At 46.8% G+C, this 17,865-nt stretch overlaps 1 protein-coding gene across 6 annotated transcripts in view; it reads right to left on the bottom strand.

Annotated features, from left to right (window-relative positions):
* The window catches only part of SPATA7 (spermatogenesis associated 7), a 139,118-nt gene that overhangs the window by 38,823 nt on the left and 82,430 nt on the right, over positions 1-17,865 (bottom strand). For all 6 annotated transcript variants that reach the window (XM_085894740.1, XM_085894744.1, XM_085894743.1 and 3 more), the window contains one exon: positions 3,775-3,818. In XM_085894740.1, coding sequence (XP_085750866.1) covers positions 3,775-3,818 — 44 coding nt within the window. The remainder of the gene's footprint in view (positions 1-3,774; positions 3,819-17,865) is intronic.

Below are 17,865 nucleotides of genomic sequence, written 5' to 3'. Positions count from 1 at the left end.
GGATGGTAACACAAGTTACCAATACAGGTATAACGAGAAGGGCACTCGGTGGAGAGCATACCTCTGCTATGTAATGCCTGATCCACGAGAACATATCGAGCCGAATACATTTTTGGAATATCATGCTATACAGTACTATATCGTTTTTGGCCTTATCTCTCAATAGTGAAGAATCACTATAAAATTAAATAACTCTCGTATCCAGATCCGGATTCGGATCTTCACCAAAATTGAATCAATTCATCCGTGCCACACGCCCAACCTGGTCATCAAGTTTTGTCCGAATCTGTCCACAACTTTTTGAGATATCGTGCTATATATCATTTTTGGCCCGATCTCTCAATGGTGAAGTATCACCTAAAAAGTAAAAAAGATTCTTGTATCTGGATCTGGATCTGGATCTTCACGAGAATCAAATCAATTCGTCAGTGTCACACACCGAACCTGTCCACAAAATTTCATTCGGATCCGTCCACAACTTTTTGTGATATCCTGTAAACAGACAGACAAGCCGGCAGGCGGCGATGGGTCGCCGAGCATGGAAACTATAAGATATAGCACAAAATGGATGTCATACAGCGGATAGGGAATCACCTTAACATTATGCATATCAAATCTCATCCAGTTCCATCTACTAATAACTACTCGGTATCTATTTGAATGAAAAGTACCGAAACCGGTTTGAAATCGGAAATCCCCAAAGTTTGAGGGGGTGCTGTGGGTGAACAAAGATCTAAATCGAAAATCCAGCTCGTTCGTTCGTGCACAATGTATTCCAGACGATTAGTGTGAAATTTCATGACCATCTGACCATAACCCTAGGAGGAGTAGCATTTGACGCGAAGGCACCTCCAGCTCTCGCATATTATCGATTTTTGCACTAATTGACCTTTGACCCCTGACCTAAGCGAAATCGGTCAATATGTCCTGAGGCAAAGTTGTAGTACTCATTGAGTACCATGAACCTGCAAAGTTTCATTTGTATCAATGCACTCGCCTGGTCGCTAGGGGGCCTTCAATTTTCGCCAATTTTCGCGCATACCCTAATTGTAGGGGGCGCTGTGGGTAAAGTATTCCATATAACACAAAACCGGAATATATTTGATAGAGCATCACCTGTAGATCATTCGTGCCACATTTCATAACCCAATGTGGGATAATGGCTTTCGGAATTTATTTTGCGTGAACGGTACCGATTTTGAAGGTTTTTCGGTTGTTGCTAGGGAACCAAAGCATCCCGAGCAACCATCACAATTTCCAAAGCACTAGGTCATAAGATGTACCTTCCACCCGAGTTTGGTCAAAATCCGCCCACGTTTACGACCAATTATGCTGATGACAAACGAACAAACATCCAAATAAAACCAATGTCACCCGCAGGGTGACCCGTATCTTGCCAAAAGGTGACCACGTGTGACTTCTTTAAGGTCACACTGAAGTGAACAGAGCTGCTATCCACCAGGAGCGACTCCTTGAGGAATATCTGCCTACGAGAGATTCCGATGAGAATCGTTCTACAGAGTAACCATGAAAAATATGCGTTTTCCTCATAACGTCATCACCAAATGACGTCATAATGTCTTAAGCTTGACATATCTAGAAAGCACTCATCGAGGTGTTCAATTTGAGGTACTACACGATATGGTTCCTAAAACTTGAAAATTTGACCTTGGGGTCAAATATGTTTGACCTCAGGCGCTATCCATGAAGGTCAAGGCCAATCGCCACCAAAACCTAATCAGCTGAGCGCCAGATCATATACTACATTCCCATAAAGTTTGGAGATGATTCGATTAAAATTACTCAAAAAATAAGGGTTTCGTCGACCTCCATGATTTACCGCAAAGTGACCTTGACCTTTATGTGTGCTGAAGGGTATTATAATAATACTACGATATGTGTACCCACAAGAGTTTCCGATGAGAATTGTGCTCTACAGAGTGATATAAAGGTGAAAAATCCAATGATTACAGACAAACAAAAAAAAAACTTACCAAGTAACAGATCTTGCAAAAACTTCGTTTTGGCAAGATAACAAACAGACAGAATTACTGACAATAAGGGTCACCTATTTCGGCGACCCAACAGAAAGGGGTGAAAACAATCTCCTCCACCTTCGGTGGCAGAGGTAATAACCAAAATGCAGTGTGGGTTTTGTGCTGGCAGGGGGACATTTGATAAAATATTTGTAGCTTAGCAGGTACAGTAAAAGCACGGTTAACAGCACAGGAATCACAACATTGTCTACGTGGACCTTAAATGGCATTTCACTGAAGGCTTATGAAAAGTCTTCAACACAATTGGCTGCCCTGACAAATTTGTGCACATCATATGCTCCTTCCATGATGGGATGACATCTCAGTTCCTCAATGAAGGAGAAGCATACATCTGCACCTTTCCATGTCAATAGCAGGACCAAGGAAGAATGAGTTCTAGCACATACTCTCTTCGGTAAACTTTTCTCTCTGATGTTACACGTGGCCTTTAAAGACTGAAATCTGGGAATTTCCAATGAGGCCTGGACTGATGGTGGTGTCTTCACATCAGACAATTAAGGTCTAAAACAAAGATGATGGAGTTGTTGATTGCTAATTGCATGCTTATTAGTCACAATTTGGAGGACAAAACATTTCTGATTCTTTTGTTAATGCAGCATGTCAGTTAAAACTCAGTATCAGTCTCAAGAAAACCGAAGTCTTTTTGCCGCAAAGTCCAATTGTTATTTATGCTACTCCAGCAGTGAAGATTGACAATGATGCTGTGTAGCGATGTCCGGATACCATTCTGAGATTAATGAGTGTTCATTATATATTGCCGAGAGGTTTTGTAATCCTGGTTGCATAATAACGCAGAATGCATCCCTCGATTATGAAATCACTGCTCACCTTGCCAACCCTATTTCTGCCTTTAGCAGGCCGAGGGGGCATCTCTGGCCATATCAAGGCATCACGATGCAAATAAAAGGAGATGTTTACCACAGTGTTATGTTGTCGAGTCTGTTATTTGGATGCGAGGCTTGTGCGTGACACTGCTGACACATAAAATGCTTGAACTAAGTCCACATGTGGTGTCTTTATAAGACTGCCCATATTGTATGGCAGGACTGGGCACCCAATACATGATCAGTAGTCGTCATGTGCCACGCAAAAGCAATTGAGACAATGCTGATGAAGGCTGAATTCAATAAGTGGGCCTGATCTCCATCATTAGAAGCAGCAGTATCAGGCAAAGCAGGGCAAATTGGAGACAAACCCAACAGAATAAAAGACGCTTTAAAAAAAATTTTCACCCACACTGCCCCTCCCCTTCCACCCCCCCCCCCTCACACACACACCCCTCAGTTAGAAGTATGTTTGTACCCCTGAATGACTCCATACAATGATAAACTGATCTTTCACATCATTGTCCCTTATAATGACTTCACATAATGACAAGATTTTCTCAACGTTTGTCTTTCTCTTCGCTCTTCCATGCACAGCCTCAACAATATGATCAAACTCATAAACAGGGTAATGTTTGTCTGTGATTCAACACTGGCGGTGATGAAAAAAATGCATGTGGAGTGAAATCATGCTCCAAAATTGCAGGAAGAACTCCATTATATTACGCAAATGTTCCTGCAATTCAATGTGGCAATAAAATGCATTCAAAACCAATGATGCTTTCAGACAATTCGCACAGCTTTTGCAAATAGCTTTTTCATACATTAAAAAAAAGAGAAGAGATATGATGATATGTTATGCCATAAAGATAAATGCAAGTTTATAAATCCACCTTTGTTGAACTACTGGCATGGGCTGCTGCTCACGTCTTCTTGCCTGAGAGGAAGAAAAGAAGAATCTGCTGCATTGCATTTTTACATTGAGGATGGCTCATGATGGAGTTGGTGCAAACATTAGATTCTTTCAAGACAAATAGTCTTCGACATGAATTTTGAGAACATAATAGTAAGTAAATTCTAAAAACATTTTTTTTTTTTACAATAATCAAAATTTCTCTTAAGATTATTCTTACATACAGGACTGTATATTTCACATTATTAAATACCAAACAGCACTTATACATTAATATCAATGGTATTATAAAATAACAGAGGCACTAACACAGTACATGGGATCCCCTTGTGCAGGATAGTTCCAAGTGGTACACTCACCTTTAGAGATGTCTCATCCAAGTTCCACTCACTGTGTATATATATATATATATATATATATATATATATATATATATATATATATATATATATATATATATATATATATATATATATATATATATATATACACATTAGCCAAACCCACGCTCTGCGCGAAGTTTCGAAAGTGAGAGTTCGTAAGGACGTCAATATATCCAGTGTTCACAATGTGATTTATCTAATTTCTTTATATACAATGTTTCTTGTTACATTTTTTGTGTCAAATTCACCTTCTGAGGTGGTCAGCATGTGCAGAAGCGGGTTTTACATTGCAGACGCTGTTTTCTCGGAGTGGCATTACGCCTCTCAGCGGTGACCGTCTGTCGGCGACAGACGTAATGACGTCAGTGAATGACCGATGATGTCATGACATCATTACGCCTCTCAGCGGTGACGTCACACGTCGCCATGCAAACGAATGTAAAAATTAGAAAATCGCCAAAAATTCCCAAACTCTCCATCTGGCGCGATCTCACATAGCCCATGCTGTTCATTAGACCACAGACCACCCGCATGCCAAAAGTGGCGACAATCCATCCGGCAGTTTCGGAGGAGAAACGTCAAATTACGCGCAGACATTAACAGAAATAATATATAGGATATATGTATAGAATAAAAGACGCTACCACAAACAGAAGGCCACAACCCTAACCCACGCCAAACAGGACCCGAAGGTCTGCTGTGCGACTACTCTCTGCCGAAGCAAAAAGCTTTCTACTCAAGAACAAAGAAAGGATCTTGTCCTTATCACTCACACACTTGGGCACACACAGAACTAAGACATTCTTTTCAAAGTATTGTGTTGAATCCAATATTTGCCGAGATAATTTCCAAATAAAATTATATAACAGAGTGTGAAAGATAATATTAAGTTGAAAATGGTACCATTGGATTCCTTGCCCCCAAAAACATACATTTAGATACCAGAATCAAGTCAATAGCTGCATTACATCCAGAGATAATAGCAAATGTAGATTTCAAGTGGCGGCCATTTTAAAATCCAATATGGCGGACATAAAGAGAGAATTTCAAGTGGCCCAATATCTGAAAATGTTCGCAACATATTAATGTACATTTGTGCCAAATTTGGTGCTTGTATCACAAAATGCACAATTCTTTTGAATATTTGGGCTAAGCCGCCCCACTAAAAGGCTTCACACTGACTGACTGACACACACACACACACACACACACACACACACACACACACACACACACACACACACACACACACACACACACACACACACACACACACACACACACACACACACACACCAAGGAGGCTTAGAGGCAGAACAGAAGGGATGCAAGAGGATGTTATGGAACAATAAATCACTTACGACTAAACAGGGCCGCACTTGAAAATTGCAATACCAGAAGAATCAAATTGTTCACAGCCTGGATAGACTAAAAAAGCTTGTGATAGTGTCCCACATTCATGGGTGCAAATAGTGTCCCACATTTGCATAAAGTGCGTGCAAATTTACAAGATAAATCTCCAAATAATCAATCTGATTGAGAAAGCCATGGATCCATGAAATACCACACTAATCCGGCAGCACTCGGGAGGAAACATTAAAATACCAGGAGTGAAGATACGACACAGGATCTTTCTCGGAGACAGCCTCTCCCCCCTCCTGTTTTGCTTGGCTCTGGATCCACTAAGTAACCTCAATAATGAGCAAGGACACGGATACACCCTAACAACCAATAAAAGAACGTCCAAAGAAACAGGAACTTAGGTGATGCATCTACTTTACATGGACGATTTATAATTCTGCACCGAATGACAGAAAATTGACAGAACAACTGAAATTAGTGAAGCGGTACTCTGACGATGTACAAATGGAATTTGGCCTAGATAAGTGTGTCAAGTGCACATTTGTGCAGGGTAGACCAACAAAACCAGACAACATAAAAACCGACCTGGATACAACAATACAGGAGGTACACAACGAAACATCTTACAAATACCTTTGAGTACAAGAGGGCCACCAAATATGTCATAAAAAAACGAAAAAGACAATTACCAAAGAATGCCAGCGAATAACGAGGCTGATCCTAAAAAAAAAAAACATACCTTTCTTCAAGCAACAAAATTGAAGCCATAAACCAACCAGCAGTACCAGTGTTCCAATACAGCTGCGGAATAGTAAACTGGCCACAAGCGGAAATCAGCAAACTAGATATCAGAACAAGGAAACTACTCCCTATCCACAAAATGTTCTACAAAAATCAATGCATCCCGAGAATGTACCTGCTGAGGATAGAAGGAGGTGGCGGCCTGATGGAATTCAATCACATGCACAGAGCATCGACAGTCGGATTAGCAGAGTACGTGAAAAGTTCCAGACTATCGCATACAATTTGTATACAAGCATGAATGCAAACCAGAAAAGGTATCTCTCACTCATCTTGCTATGTCATAAACTTCCAAAAACGAGTGCAAATAAAAGATGTCATGCACCAAACTGAAAAAGCAACCAATACAGCCCCAATGATTGCAAAAAACACAAAATAAAAATCCAAGATGTAACACAAAAAGATATATAGTAACAACTGGGAGAAAGACAAAAGAGCAGGGGGGGGGGAAGAGTTGGACAGATTTGGGATGGACAAAGAAGGATCACCAGAATGGCTAAGGAAAGGTCAGCACAACTGGGATGGAGAACGAATCATTATTAATGCCCGAGACTAAGAACAATACACAAATGGCTTTAACAGAATGGCAGGACTGAGTCAATCGGACAAGTGTAGGTTCTGCAAGGTGGAAACAGAAAGCACGAACCACCTCCTATCACAATGTAAAAATTCACGTCAGAACAGCTGTACACACAAAGGCACAACAAAGTATGTAGAGTAATCCACTGGCACATAAATTTAAATATCCAAGTTCCACAAAACTTATGGAAACATGAACCAAAAGTAACCATTGAAAACAAGGACATAATGCTCACGTACAACCTGATGATCCCATCCAGCGTAAACATAGAAAACTAGAGGGGGAGCACTCAGTGGAGTGCAAAACCTCCGCCGCCAATACTGCTAGGTCACTCAAGTGAACCTGATATCCTATTCATTCAATTTGACGTCAACAGTGCTCACAGAGTTATAGTTTGCAACTTTCCCTTTTACTTTTATCTTTTACATACTCAATTCATTCGTCATAATTAGATTCCTTGAGACAGAAATTGATTTTACGTGGGTATATCCACCTGAAGTTCCAAAATCAGCCGCAATTATAATTTTGGCATGTTTTTTTTGTTGGAAATCACAAATAACATGTAGAAATGCAAAAAATAGAAATTTTGTTGAAAAGAAATTTGCAAAAAAAAATTTTCTCTAACAATTTTTTTTTTTGGGGGGGGGGGGGGTTGGAAATCACTTAAAACATGTAGAAATGCAAAAAAAATTCAAATATTTTTTCAAATTGGCCGCCATAGCGGCCATATTGGATTTTGGACCGAGTCCATAATCTAATGGCATGATCCTTGGACCAGACCTAACCCCCCAACCAAGTTTCGTCGAAATCTGTCGAGGGGTTTTTCCGTAATACTGTTCACAAACAAACAAACAGAGAGGGGTGAAAACAGTAACCTCCATCCATCTTTGATGGTGGAGGTTAACAAAGCACTGCGACTGGACATAGGACTCCAATACAAAAAGGAAAAGAAGGCATTGTTTATTGAGGTCTCAGTACCCTGTGATTTTGGTCTAAGTAATGCAGAAATCAAGAAAATGACTAAATATCAAGATCTCAAGAACAAAGTGAAAATATCCTGGAAGCTGAAGAGCACCATCATTGTACTTGTGAGAATTAATTGGAGCAATGGGAATGATAGAAAAGAAGAACCTCACAAAGATCCTGCAAACCATCCCTGAGAACATTACCATAAATTAACTACAGTTGGAGGCTGTCCAGGGCTCAGTGATGATCCTGAAAAGATCCCTCGGAACAAAACACTTAGCCCATGAATCATGATCCCTCACTGAAACGAAGGTGGATACTTTGAGTCTTGGGAGGGCTCTGTTACAACTTCTTAAACCCAAATTATGTAGATAACAATCAACAGGGAAAAAAACCACACACACACACACACACACACACACACACACACACACACACACACACACACACACACACACACACACACACACACACACACACACACACACACACACACACACACACAAAATAAACTTTTTAATTTCCTCATTCATTTTATATATTTAAATGTAATTGTGATATTAAATTGACTTTCACAGAAATTTGAATTACTATCTTACGATATTGCACACTTCTAACTTGCCACAAATGTTGAATGGGAATAGCACCACAAAAGTGAAAATAACCCAAAGTCCAGTACTGTATCTCATAGCGAGATTGGAAAGTCCAACTGTCAGATTGCAATTCCAAACCAAAGCTTAAAATAATCAACAAAGCCGAACTCAGGAAGAAGGAATACAACAGGCAGCAATTTTTTGCAGATTTTCTTACTTGCACAACAACAGATGCAGATTTAAAGAAACTTTGACACACAAAAAGGGTATCTGGTCCATCATGTCATTGCCACATCTGCCATCCGATAATATAGTCTATCGATTTACATATTTTAGATGTACTAATGCCCTTCTTCCCAGAAACGTAAATCATACTTAACCTCCACGCCCATAGAAAAATATCCCGACTTGTACTACATTAATCCACAGCCAAATCCTGGTGTTGGCTCAATGGTTCAGGGGGCTGCCTTAAGATCTTGCATTTGAGTCTTGCATTCGAGCTCCTGTTGTACCGTTAAATAACACCAGGTGGATTGACTCAGCCTGTCACCCCTCTGAGGTCAGAAAAATGAGTATCAGCTTACTGGGAACAGGTGTTGGCTTAATGGTTAGGGTGGTGGGCTTGGGATTTTAAGATCCTGAGTTCAAATCCCGCTTGGCTGTTGAATTAATACCAGCTGGGGTTGACTCAGCCTGTCATCCTTCTGAGGTCGGCAAAATGAGCACCAGCTTGCTGGGATGATTGAATCATTTCAAGGATTCTGCGTTGGAGTGGTGACCTGTCCAGGATTGTGTCCAATAGCCTGGGAGACTGCTTCAGCAGCACCGACGCTCTGTACAGAGTATGGTCCCAATGGATGGATGGATGGAAACAGGGGGTACATCAGTGGCACAGCTGTGCTCCCAGCAATGATGCAACCAGCAGCTGTGGGCTGCATACAAATGTTTTATCAACAGCTGGAGAATTTCATCAGGGTACAGGTACACAATGGAAAGAATCTGTTCATGGAGTTACCAACCTGCTAACCCAATCAGCGACCCTCATGGACTGTTGTGCTGTGGAGTGACATTGAGGTTAAGCTCACAATATCTATAAAATACTCCAATGTCTCAGCATCTCAAACAGTCTCTGACAGTCTAAACTCACATGGGCCTTCTCGTGGTGGGGTTGTTCTCACTAATGCGTGTAGAGGTGAAAGGCGAATGATTGCATTTGTTAACCCGTGGGACACCCTTAGGCAAGGTGTACTACCCCATTTTAGTCTCCCGATCAGGGTTACAGAAAGGCATATGAGCAGGTCATGGATGGCCATGTATGCAACTGACACGTATTGCCAATAATGGCTGCATCGTCTTGACGCGAGGCAGAGGATTATCTTATAGAGAGCAATGGTTAGGATCACCCATCAAATATGAACACTGCCTGAAAGAAGGCAATGGCGAACCACTTCCGGACATGCCAAGAAAACAATCATGACCAGATATCTTAGTGATAAAGCCATATGTTGGTGGATGATGAGCCCCTCCAACTTCAGCAGCAGGTGAAGAAAATGTGGGGGAGTTTGATGTGAAGTTGAAGGAACTGGTTGAACAGATGTCTAAAGGAGAAGTTTTAATTATTATGGAAGACTGGAATGAAAACAGTGGAGAAGCAGGAGCACCAGGGATTGCAGAGAAGCATGAACCTTGCATCCAAAATGAGCCATGGTAGTGAATGCTGAAGTTGTGTGTGGAGAAGAGGCAATACATATTGTAAACAAGAAGAGAGATGAAAACTAAAGACGCATCAAGAGAGGACATTAACCGGCTAAATGCCGATTTCCAGTGACAAGCTAGGAAATACAATGATAAATATTTCATTGAGACATAGAGAAAGAAAGTGACAACAGAGTGAGAAAAACAAGAGATCTTTTCCAAAAGATCAGAGAGATCACAGGAAGGTTTAGGTCTAGGATTGTGGTCCAAGAGAGTAGAGCAGGAAAATACATGACATAAGAAACACAGGTGAAAGATGCAAGGCACGTGTTATGTGGAAGAATTGCGTTACACAGCTGGTGAGTTGCACAGACAGCTCAGAAGGCAGAGCATAGATATGATTTTCTAGAGAACCTGTGTTTGATTCCTGGACTGGACCTGTAATTTTTCTACATATATTTATGATGTTCTATCCTGTGTATTTTCTAAGTGTGTATATATATATATTATTACGGTTGTGGAAATTCACAGAACACCATTCAGGTTTCCCAGAGATGAGTTATGTCGATAAGTGTGTGTTCAGATTAGATTTCCCCACTGATGTCTAAAGGGAATTTATTCGTGTAACCGGGCTGTGATCTTTGAGTCAGCCGTTATTCTTTTGCTATCTATATTTTTGAACAACCACAACCGCCTCTCAACAACCACGCCATCCCTACCACAGCGCCAACCACAACCGCCTATCAACAACCACGCCATCCCCACCACAAAGCAACCACAACATCGCCTCACCTTCATCTCCGTTACACCGCCATCTTGTCGCCAGCCACAGCGAATCCCACGGATGAGCGGAATCTCCGCCGACAGACGCGGGGGCTGATGATTTCCACAACGTCCGCTTTCCACGGCTGATGATTCCTGCAACATCCGCGTGGTTGATGATTTCACCCACGTCCGCAATTGTCCGAGCTTCGTGAAGAGATCGGATCAGAATCGCAAAAGGGGCGGAGCCAGCGAGGGGTGAGAGGTGAGAGGTGAGAGATCAGGCCTCACCCACGGACCCCATATAAAGGCGCGCTGAACGCGAAGCAAGCAGTCTGTCGGGGAGCTGCAGAGAGTGGAAGTCTGGAGTCGAGCTGGCGTCGAGTCGGAGGAGGCCAGCAGCCCGGCAAGGTTCGAGTCCAGTGGAGGGCAGTCGGGGTCGTCGGAGCGCAGCCAAGCCTGCCATGCCGCACAGAACTGCAAGTCGGTGGAGAAAGCCGGAGAGAGATCACCAACGCTGAGGGACGGGCAGGCTCTTAAAAGAGCATCAACTCTCGAAAGAGCAAAGGCATGTTCGTTCCTCGGAGGCGTCGTCGGCTAGGCCCAAACCACCAGGCCGCACGGCGGGGCCTGGGCCAAGCAAGTCGTGCAGCGCCAACTGCCGTGTCGACGAAATGTCGAGGGTCAACCAGCGAGTCACCACGAAGGTGGCAGGTAACCAACACGGCCTCTCGGAGCTCCTGCAGTCTCCACAGCTCCGTGGATATTAAAGGCCCACGAGGTCCAGTTCTGCCCTTTCCTTTCCAGGGGTTTTTCTTTGTATGAATGTCGTGGCGCCTTGTCCGTCAAGTAATGAACTGTTAAGTGATTGTGTACATAATAATAGAACGGTTGTAGTTCTTTGTCTTGCTCATTCCTGCATTGCTTTATTGACTCCATGATTGCATACGTGTATGACTGCTTACATGTGTACAAATAAATGTCATTGTGTGAATGTTGACCTGTTCGTTGCGTCTTTTCCCTCAATTGAGCTGCCGTATTGCGTTTGGGATATTCGCTGGCTTTTAAATAGCCAATAAAGTAATCGGATCCGGCGGGGCTTGGCGATATACACCGCTCGGCAAATCGCAAACAGAGCGAGCTGCTTAAGCGGCTCGTTTCCAAGCAGGTCCCGTTGAGGTGTAAATCCCCGGCATTTCTGTCTACGCGCATACTTAGATAAATCGACAATTCGGCGATCAGACCCTGTCGCACACGGACAGAATAGATGGCTGATTTACGGTGTGATTAAAAACACACCCGTAGCTGGATTTCGGCGTTGATCCAAAAGCTGCGACTGGGTTTGCCACGTCCGGTGGGCGCGCGGCTGCGATTAGCTAAAAGCGGTCGCTCGCACGCCGTAGTGGTGAGAAACCATAACAATATATATAGTGTTGTGGTTACCAGATTCGCAAACCACCATTCAGGTCCCTTAGGTGAGGTATCTCGGTAAGTGCATGTGTAGTTAGGCCCAAACCCGTTGTCTAGTGGGAATACATGTCATTTATACGTGCTGCGACTCTTCAGGATAGCCGTTTTTCTTTTACTATCTTTATTTTGGACCAACCGCCATGATCACAACCACAACATCAACCACCAACCACAACCACCGCTTCACCACAACCGCCATGACCTTTACCGTCACAACTCGCCACCATCGCATCACCGTCATCTCGCGCCACTCATGGGCACCGATGCTGGACTCGTGTAGGGCGCACGTTGAACAGCGTGTACAAAATCACGGATTTTCTGCTTCAAAAACGGATCCAAAACGACACACGCCCACTTTTGCCGTCCAATCGGTGAGCAAGGGGCGAATTGGCTCCGCCCCAGGGCGATCGATATATGCAAATTTGTGGATCAAAAAGCCTTCACGCCCACTTTTTGTCGGGCCAATGGGGAGCGAGTTGAAAGGTCAAAGGGAGGGGGTCAAAGGCGAAGTTATGGGGGATAAAAGGACGGTGTTCGTCAGTAAAAGGGTAGTAAGAAGTCGGAACGAGGAAGAAGGGAGTCGTAAAGGTCGGAACGAGGCGAAGGAGAGTCGGAACGGAGGGGACGAGCTGTGGAGAGGCGGCGAGTCGGACGAAGGGTGCTCGCGTCGTGCAAGGAGCTGCGTGCCCGAGGGAGGCCGGCAGCGCGACCTGGCCGAGGTGGAGACGCTCGTCGCACATAATAAAGATCCTCTATACCCCGAGCATCAGCAACCCCCCTCCTGTTTCCCCCCGCGCTGAGATAGTGCGACCAAGGGGGCCCCGTTCCCACCCCCAGCCAGGCACTGTCCACGAGGCCCGCGGGTTGCGGGGCCATCGCGCTCCGCGTCTCATCACCAGACGGGTAGGCCCGACCAGGTCTCGGCCCCAGGCCTACCCCATTCTTGAGGGTATTTCTTTTCCTTGGTTTTGGGTATGTGTTGTCGGCGCCTTGGCCTGTGAAGTAGAATTGTATAAGTGTTGCCGTGTGCTCGGTAGTCGGAATTAGCTCTGCACTGTGTTTTCACTTTTGTGTTTGCTTTTTGTGTAAATGGAATTGTGTTTTCTTTTTTGTGTGCATTTGGTGGAATTGTATTTGTGTGCTTTCCGTTCGTCGCGAATAAATGTGCTTTATTGTTGAACTGTCTCCCGCTCGCTTCGTTTTTTCCCCCATTGAACCCCCATCTTGCTTCACGTAAAGGGTTGGTAGTGGGCTGAGTACGCCCGATAATTAATCGAACCGTCGAGGTCGACGATAACACCGCCGGTTATTCTGATAGTACGGAACGGGTCGCTAAGTGGCCCGTGTCCGAAGTCGACCTGCGGCGAGGTGCGATCGCCCGGCTCCAGCCCTCCGCGTGGGTACTTAGGTAGTTCGAATTCTGGCGAGCAAACCCTATCCCACGCGGGGCTGATTGGCTCGATCGCGGTGAGACGAAAGGTCCACCCGTGACTGGTCTCCCGGCGTTAGTCCGAGAGGGTCACGACTGGATTGTCCGTCCGTGGGCGACGTGCCGCGATTCGAGTTACGTGGCCGTTCGCACGCCGGCGGGCGCGAAGACCGCAACACTGGTGTCAGAGTGGGATACAAATTCATCGCCTCCTCGCGGCATTGGTACCGGAGAACAGGAAAACAGGCTCTCCTGTCTCCAGCGAAATTCACGGGAATCGGTCCAGGGGTGAGAGAAGCGACCTCGATTCCCTCCAAATTACGAGCGAGCTAAATTAACCCTTCACGAGAAGCAAGATGGCGTCTCAAGGCGAAAGCGGGAGCCGGGGGTATTAGAAATGTATATGTGTAGTAATGTAGAATCCATGCTCCAGGATGGAATCCCCCAGCAGGAAATGTTGATTGTGCAGGAACACGGACTCGCCCAACTGAACCCAGGGCCCGAGGTGTGCGGCAGCGGCCGCGGTGTATGACACCTCCCCCCTCTCCACCAAGACCCTTCCCCAACCCCTGCCGAAACGGCTCACTTGAGTGCATCCGACATGGCCCAGCTATTCACCATGCTGGCACAAATGAATGCAGAAATAAAAAGCATGAACGAAAAGATTGATGCGAGTACACAGCAAATGAGGGAAGAAACGAAAAAGCTGCGGGGTGAGACGCAGAACATGGGCCGATGCCTGCAGGCGGGCATGAAGGCCGTTAGCAGGAACTCGGAATGGCGACTCCACGTGTGGGAGCAAACGAGCTGGAAGGGGGTGCAACGGGACAGGCCCGCGGTGGAGGCGGGTAAGGAAAAAGTAATTCGGGAGACAAGAGACGAGGTGAAAGTAATTGCGAGGGAGAGAAAAGAACAATTAATACGGAGAGCAAGGATGAGGTACGCGGAGATCGTGGAAAGAGCAAGGAGTGAAAAACAGGGAAGGACGGGAGCGACTTAAAGAGAAAGCAAGGTTGACCTACATAAAGATAAGGGAAAGACGCCAGAAAGAAGCAGAGACCAATAAACACGAAGAAGACGGGGTAAGTGCAGCGCACACACACACGGAGGTAGTGGAGGACAATGGGGGGTGAGCTCGCGGAGCGTGTGGGGACCCGGTGTGAGCAGCTGGATGACCTCCTCCAGGAACGAGGGGAGGGAGTATGCCCCCTTGAGGGCGAGTCACGACCAGGTGAGTTCGGCCGTGCTTTGCGAGGTTGAGGGGACGAGTGCTGTGGACAGGTGCACGGAGAGCTTGGGGGTATAGAGGCCCCGGAGACCCTTGTGGGGACACGAATCCCCAGTATGGTTGTCCCTGTGTGTGTGGTGCAAGGTGTGAGTGCGTCCCCGTGTGGAAGCGACCCCGTGTGTGATTGGTGTGGTGGCGATGAGTGCCAGAGTGCGTGCTTCCCAGCACGCCGGGTGTGGATGAGGCACCGTGTGTGGAAGAGGCCGTGTGTGTGAGTGAAACGGCCAGTGTGGATGAGGCACCGCGGGTTAGTGCCCCCGCGTGTGTGGGTGAGGAACCGTGTGTGGATGAGGCACGGTGTGTGGATGAGGCACAGCGGTTGAGTGCCCTCGCGTGTGTGGGTGAGGCACCGCGGGTGAGTGCCCCCGCGCGAGTGAATGGAGCACCACGTGTGAGTAGTATGGTTTGTGTGAGTAGTGAGGCACGCGTGAGTGAACGGCCGTGTGCAAGGTCGCTGTGTGCCAGGGAGACCGTGTGTGTGAGAGAGCGGTATGAGAGGGAGATGTCGGTTGGCATGCGGGAGCACGCAGCCGCGTCTCCCGGTGTGAATGTGATTGAGTGGACTGTGTGCGTCGTAACACGCGGGAGTGCGTGTGTCGAATGGAGGCGACGACGGAGACATGGGAGGAACGAAAGCCGGGCAGCGGCTGTAGTTGTTTCGCGGACCGTGCCGGGTTCACCCAGCAGTGAGCACGCGGTTCGTGCTGTGCAACGCACGAGACCACCACGTGCTCGCTTGCGAGAGTGAAGTCCCGGTCCGGAAACGCCAGCGGTGGATTTGCCGATCCCGCGGACGGACAAAGTTTAGGCAGGTAAATGGATTTGGACCAGACGGGTTCTCCACGCGATCGTGTGTGTTAAGCTCCAACGGGCAAAGCACATGTGTTCGCGTGGGGAACCCCTCGAGACTTGGGGCTTGTTTTTTTTCTGCGCACGGTGACGTCATGGCTGCACGTGGGGTTGGAATCCGGCAGGAGGGGTATCTCTGCCGGATGGCACCGTCCAAGGAGGGACGAGGAACACGTGCAGCTGCATGACGTCACGGCCAGGTGCAAAGTGCGCGAGCTCTGAGTTGCCGCGCAGGTGCTGCGCATGAAAAAAAAAAGCAAGCCTCACTTTCGGGTGTACAGGATTCCTGGGCAAGGTGAAAGACCCCTTACCTGGGCACAGGATGGAAACTAGTTAGGGGGAAGGGTTAGCTTAGTTAGAGCGACTTCATGGGGCAGGGGTAAGTCCTCATGGAGTCCGTGGAATGGATTAGTTAGAGGGATTGTAGCCAGATTTAGGGTTGGGAAATAAAATGAATTTTTGAGTTAGGAGACAGACAGACTGGTGAATGTGTAGTGGGACGTAGCTTAGCTACGTAGTGTTAAAAGGAACGTGCTGTAGTTTAAGGGACGACATGGGAGCACGAGTTAGTTAGGGGATGTAGTTAGAAGGATGGTAGAGTTCAGTGGTGTGTGTGTTGAAGAGTTGGTGAGTTGTGAGGTGAGTACATGGTGAGTGAGTGAGGCCAGCGGGTCTGTGTGTGTGGAGTGAATGGGGAATGCATGGTGCGATGAGGGATTGGGGGAGGAGTGACTCCCGCCCAAGGGACCCCGGGGTCAGTGTAGAGTGAGTTAGCTGGGTTAGTCAAATTGAAAATGGAGGTCGTTTTGTTGTTGGTGGGAAAGTAGGGGCGAGACCCGTTTGGAGGGTTGCAGGAGGCCGGTTGACGGGCTAGGGAGCGTGGCTGCGAAAGGTGAGTATCGCTGAGTGGGTACCCCGGGCACCAGGCAAGTCGGCCGCGGTAGGCCAAGGGCCCATGGGGGCCGGGATAGAGTAGTGGGCACGGGTGCGCCTGCTTGGTGCGGGGCCCGGGGCGCCATTAGCCGCGTGGGCAGTGCAGTGGGCACGGGTGACCCTCGGAAAGGGGCCCGAGGCCGGCCTGCCACGTGTGCGTTTCAGGGGAGTGTGCCATGGGGGGCACTCCCGGTGTTAGGGAGCTGGTAGGCTCGGAGGCAGTGTAGTGCCCGGGGGTGCCATAGCGGGAGATTCGGCAGAGGGTCAGTGCCTGCCAAAGGGAGCCACGTGTCCCAGCCAGGAGACCGTGTGAGGGCACGGAGAGAAAATTGGGGGCGAGGCCCGAAATTGTGAGGACACCAACACAGGCGACGGGAATCTGGGTTGTTAGAACCAATAGTTTAAGCGAGAGGCGCTTGTTGAAAGCCCCGGGGTAGTTTAACAGTTAAATGGTTAGGATAGATTAGGAGATGTACCCCTCCGCACCATCCATCCCCTCGCTGTCGTTGTGGGCCGCTGGACCCACTTGGTGTTAAGATCGCCGAACTCTGGGGAGGCCATTCTGAGGCTTCGTTGGGCCTCGACACAGGACGTTAGCTCTCCCTTGTTCCCCTCCGGGAAGGGAACGTAGGGGTTGGGAGTAGGCTAGGTGACAGGATAGGGTAGCCGAACAAGGACGATAAAGGGGGTTAGGGGACGATTTATAGTGGGGGAGTAAGAATAAAAACAACAAAAAAAAATAAGTTGGGGCTAAATTGGTTTTTCACAAATTAAGGGAGTGGGTGTGTACAGTGACAGGCAAGGGCGATAGTTGGGAGGGAGACAGGTAGGTAGGTCCGAGCCCGCCTTCCAAGTGGCCAGCACCACCGCACTCCCTCCACCAACTTCCACTGACGGCAAAAGCTGGCCAGCTTCATCTGCTGGCTGTGTTACTGCAAGGCCTGTGCCGGCCACTTCATC

The sequence above is a fragment of the Eptatretus burgeri genome, chromosome 9, assembly GCF_056783735.1.
Source record: "Eptatretus burgeri isolate ZD-2024b chromosome 9, Ebu_testis_v1, whole genome shotgun sequence".
Classification (NCBI taxonomy): domain Eukaryota; kingdom Metazoa; phylum Chordata; class Myxini; order Myxiniformes; family Myxinidae; genus Eptatretus; species Eptatretus burgeri.
This window is presented reverse-complemented; position numbering and strand designations above follow the sequence as displayed.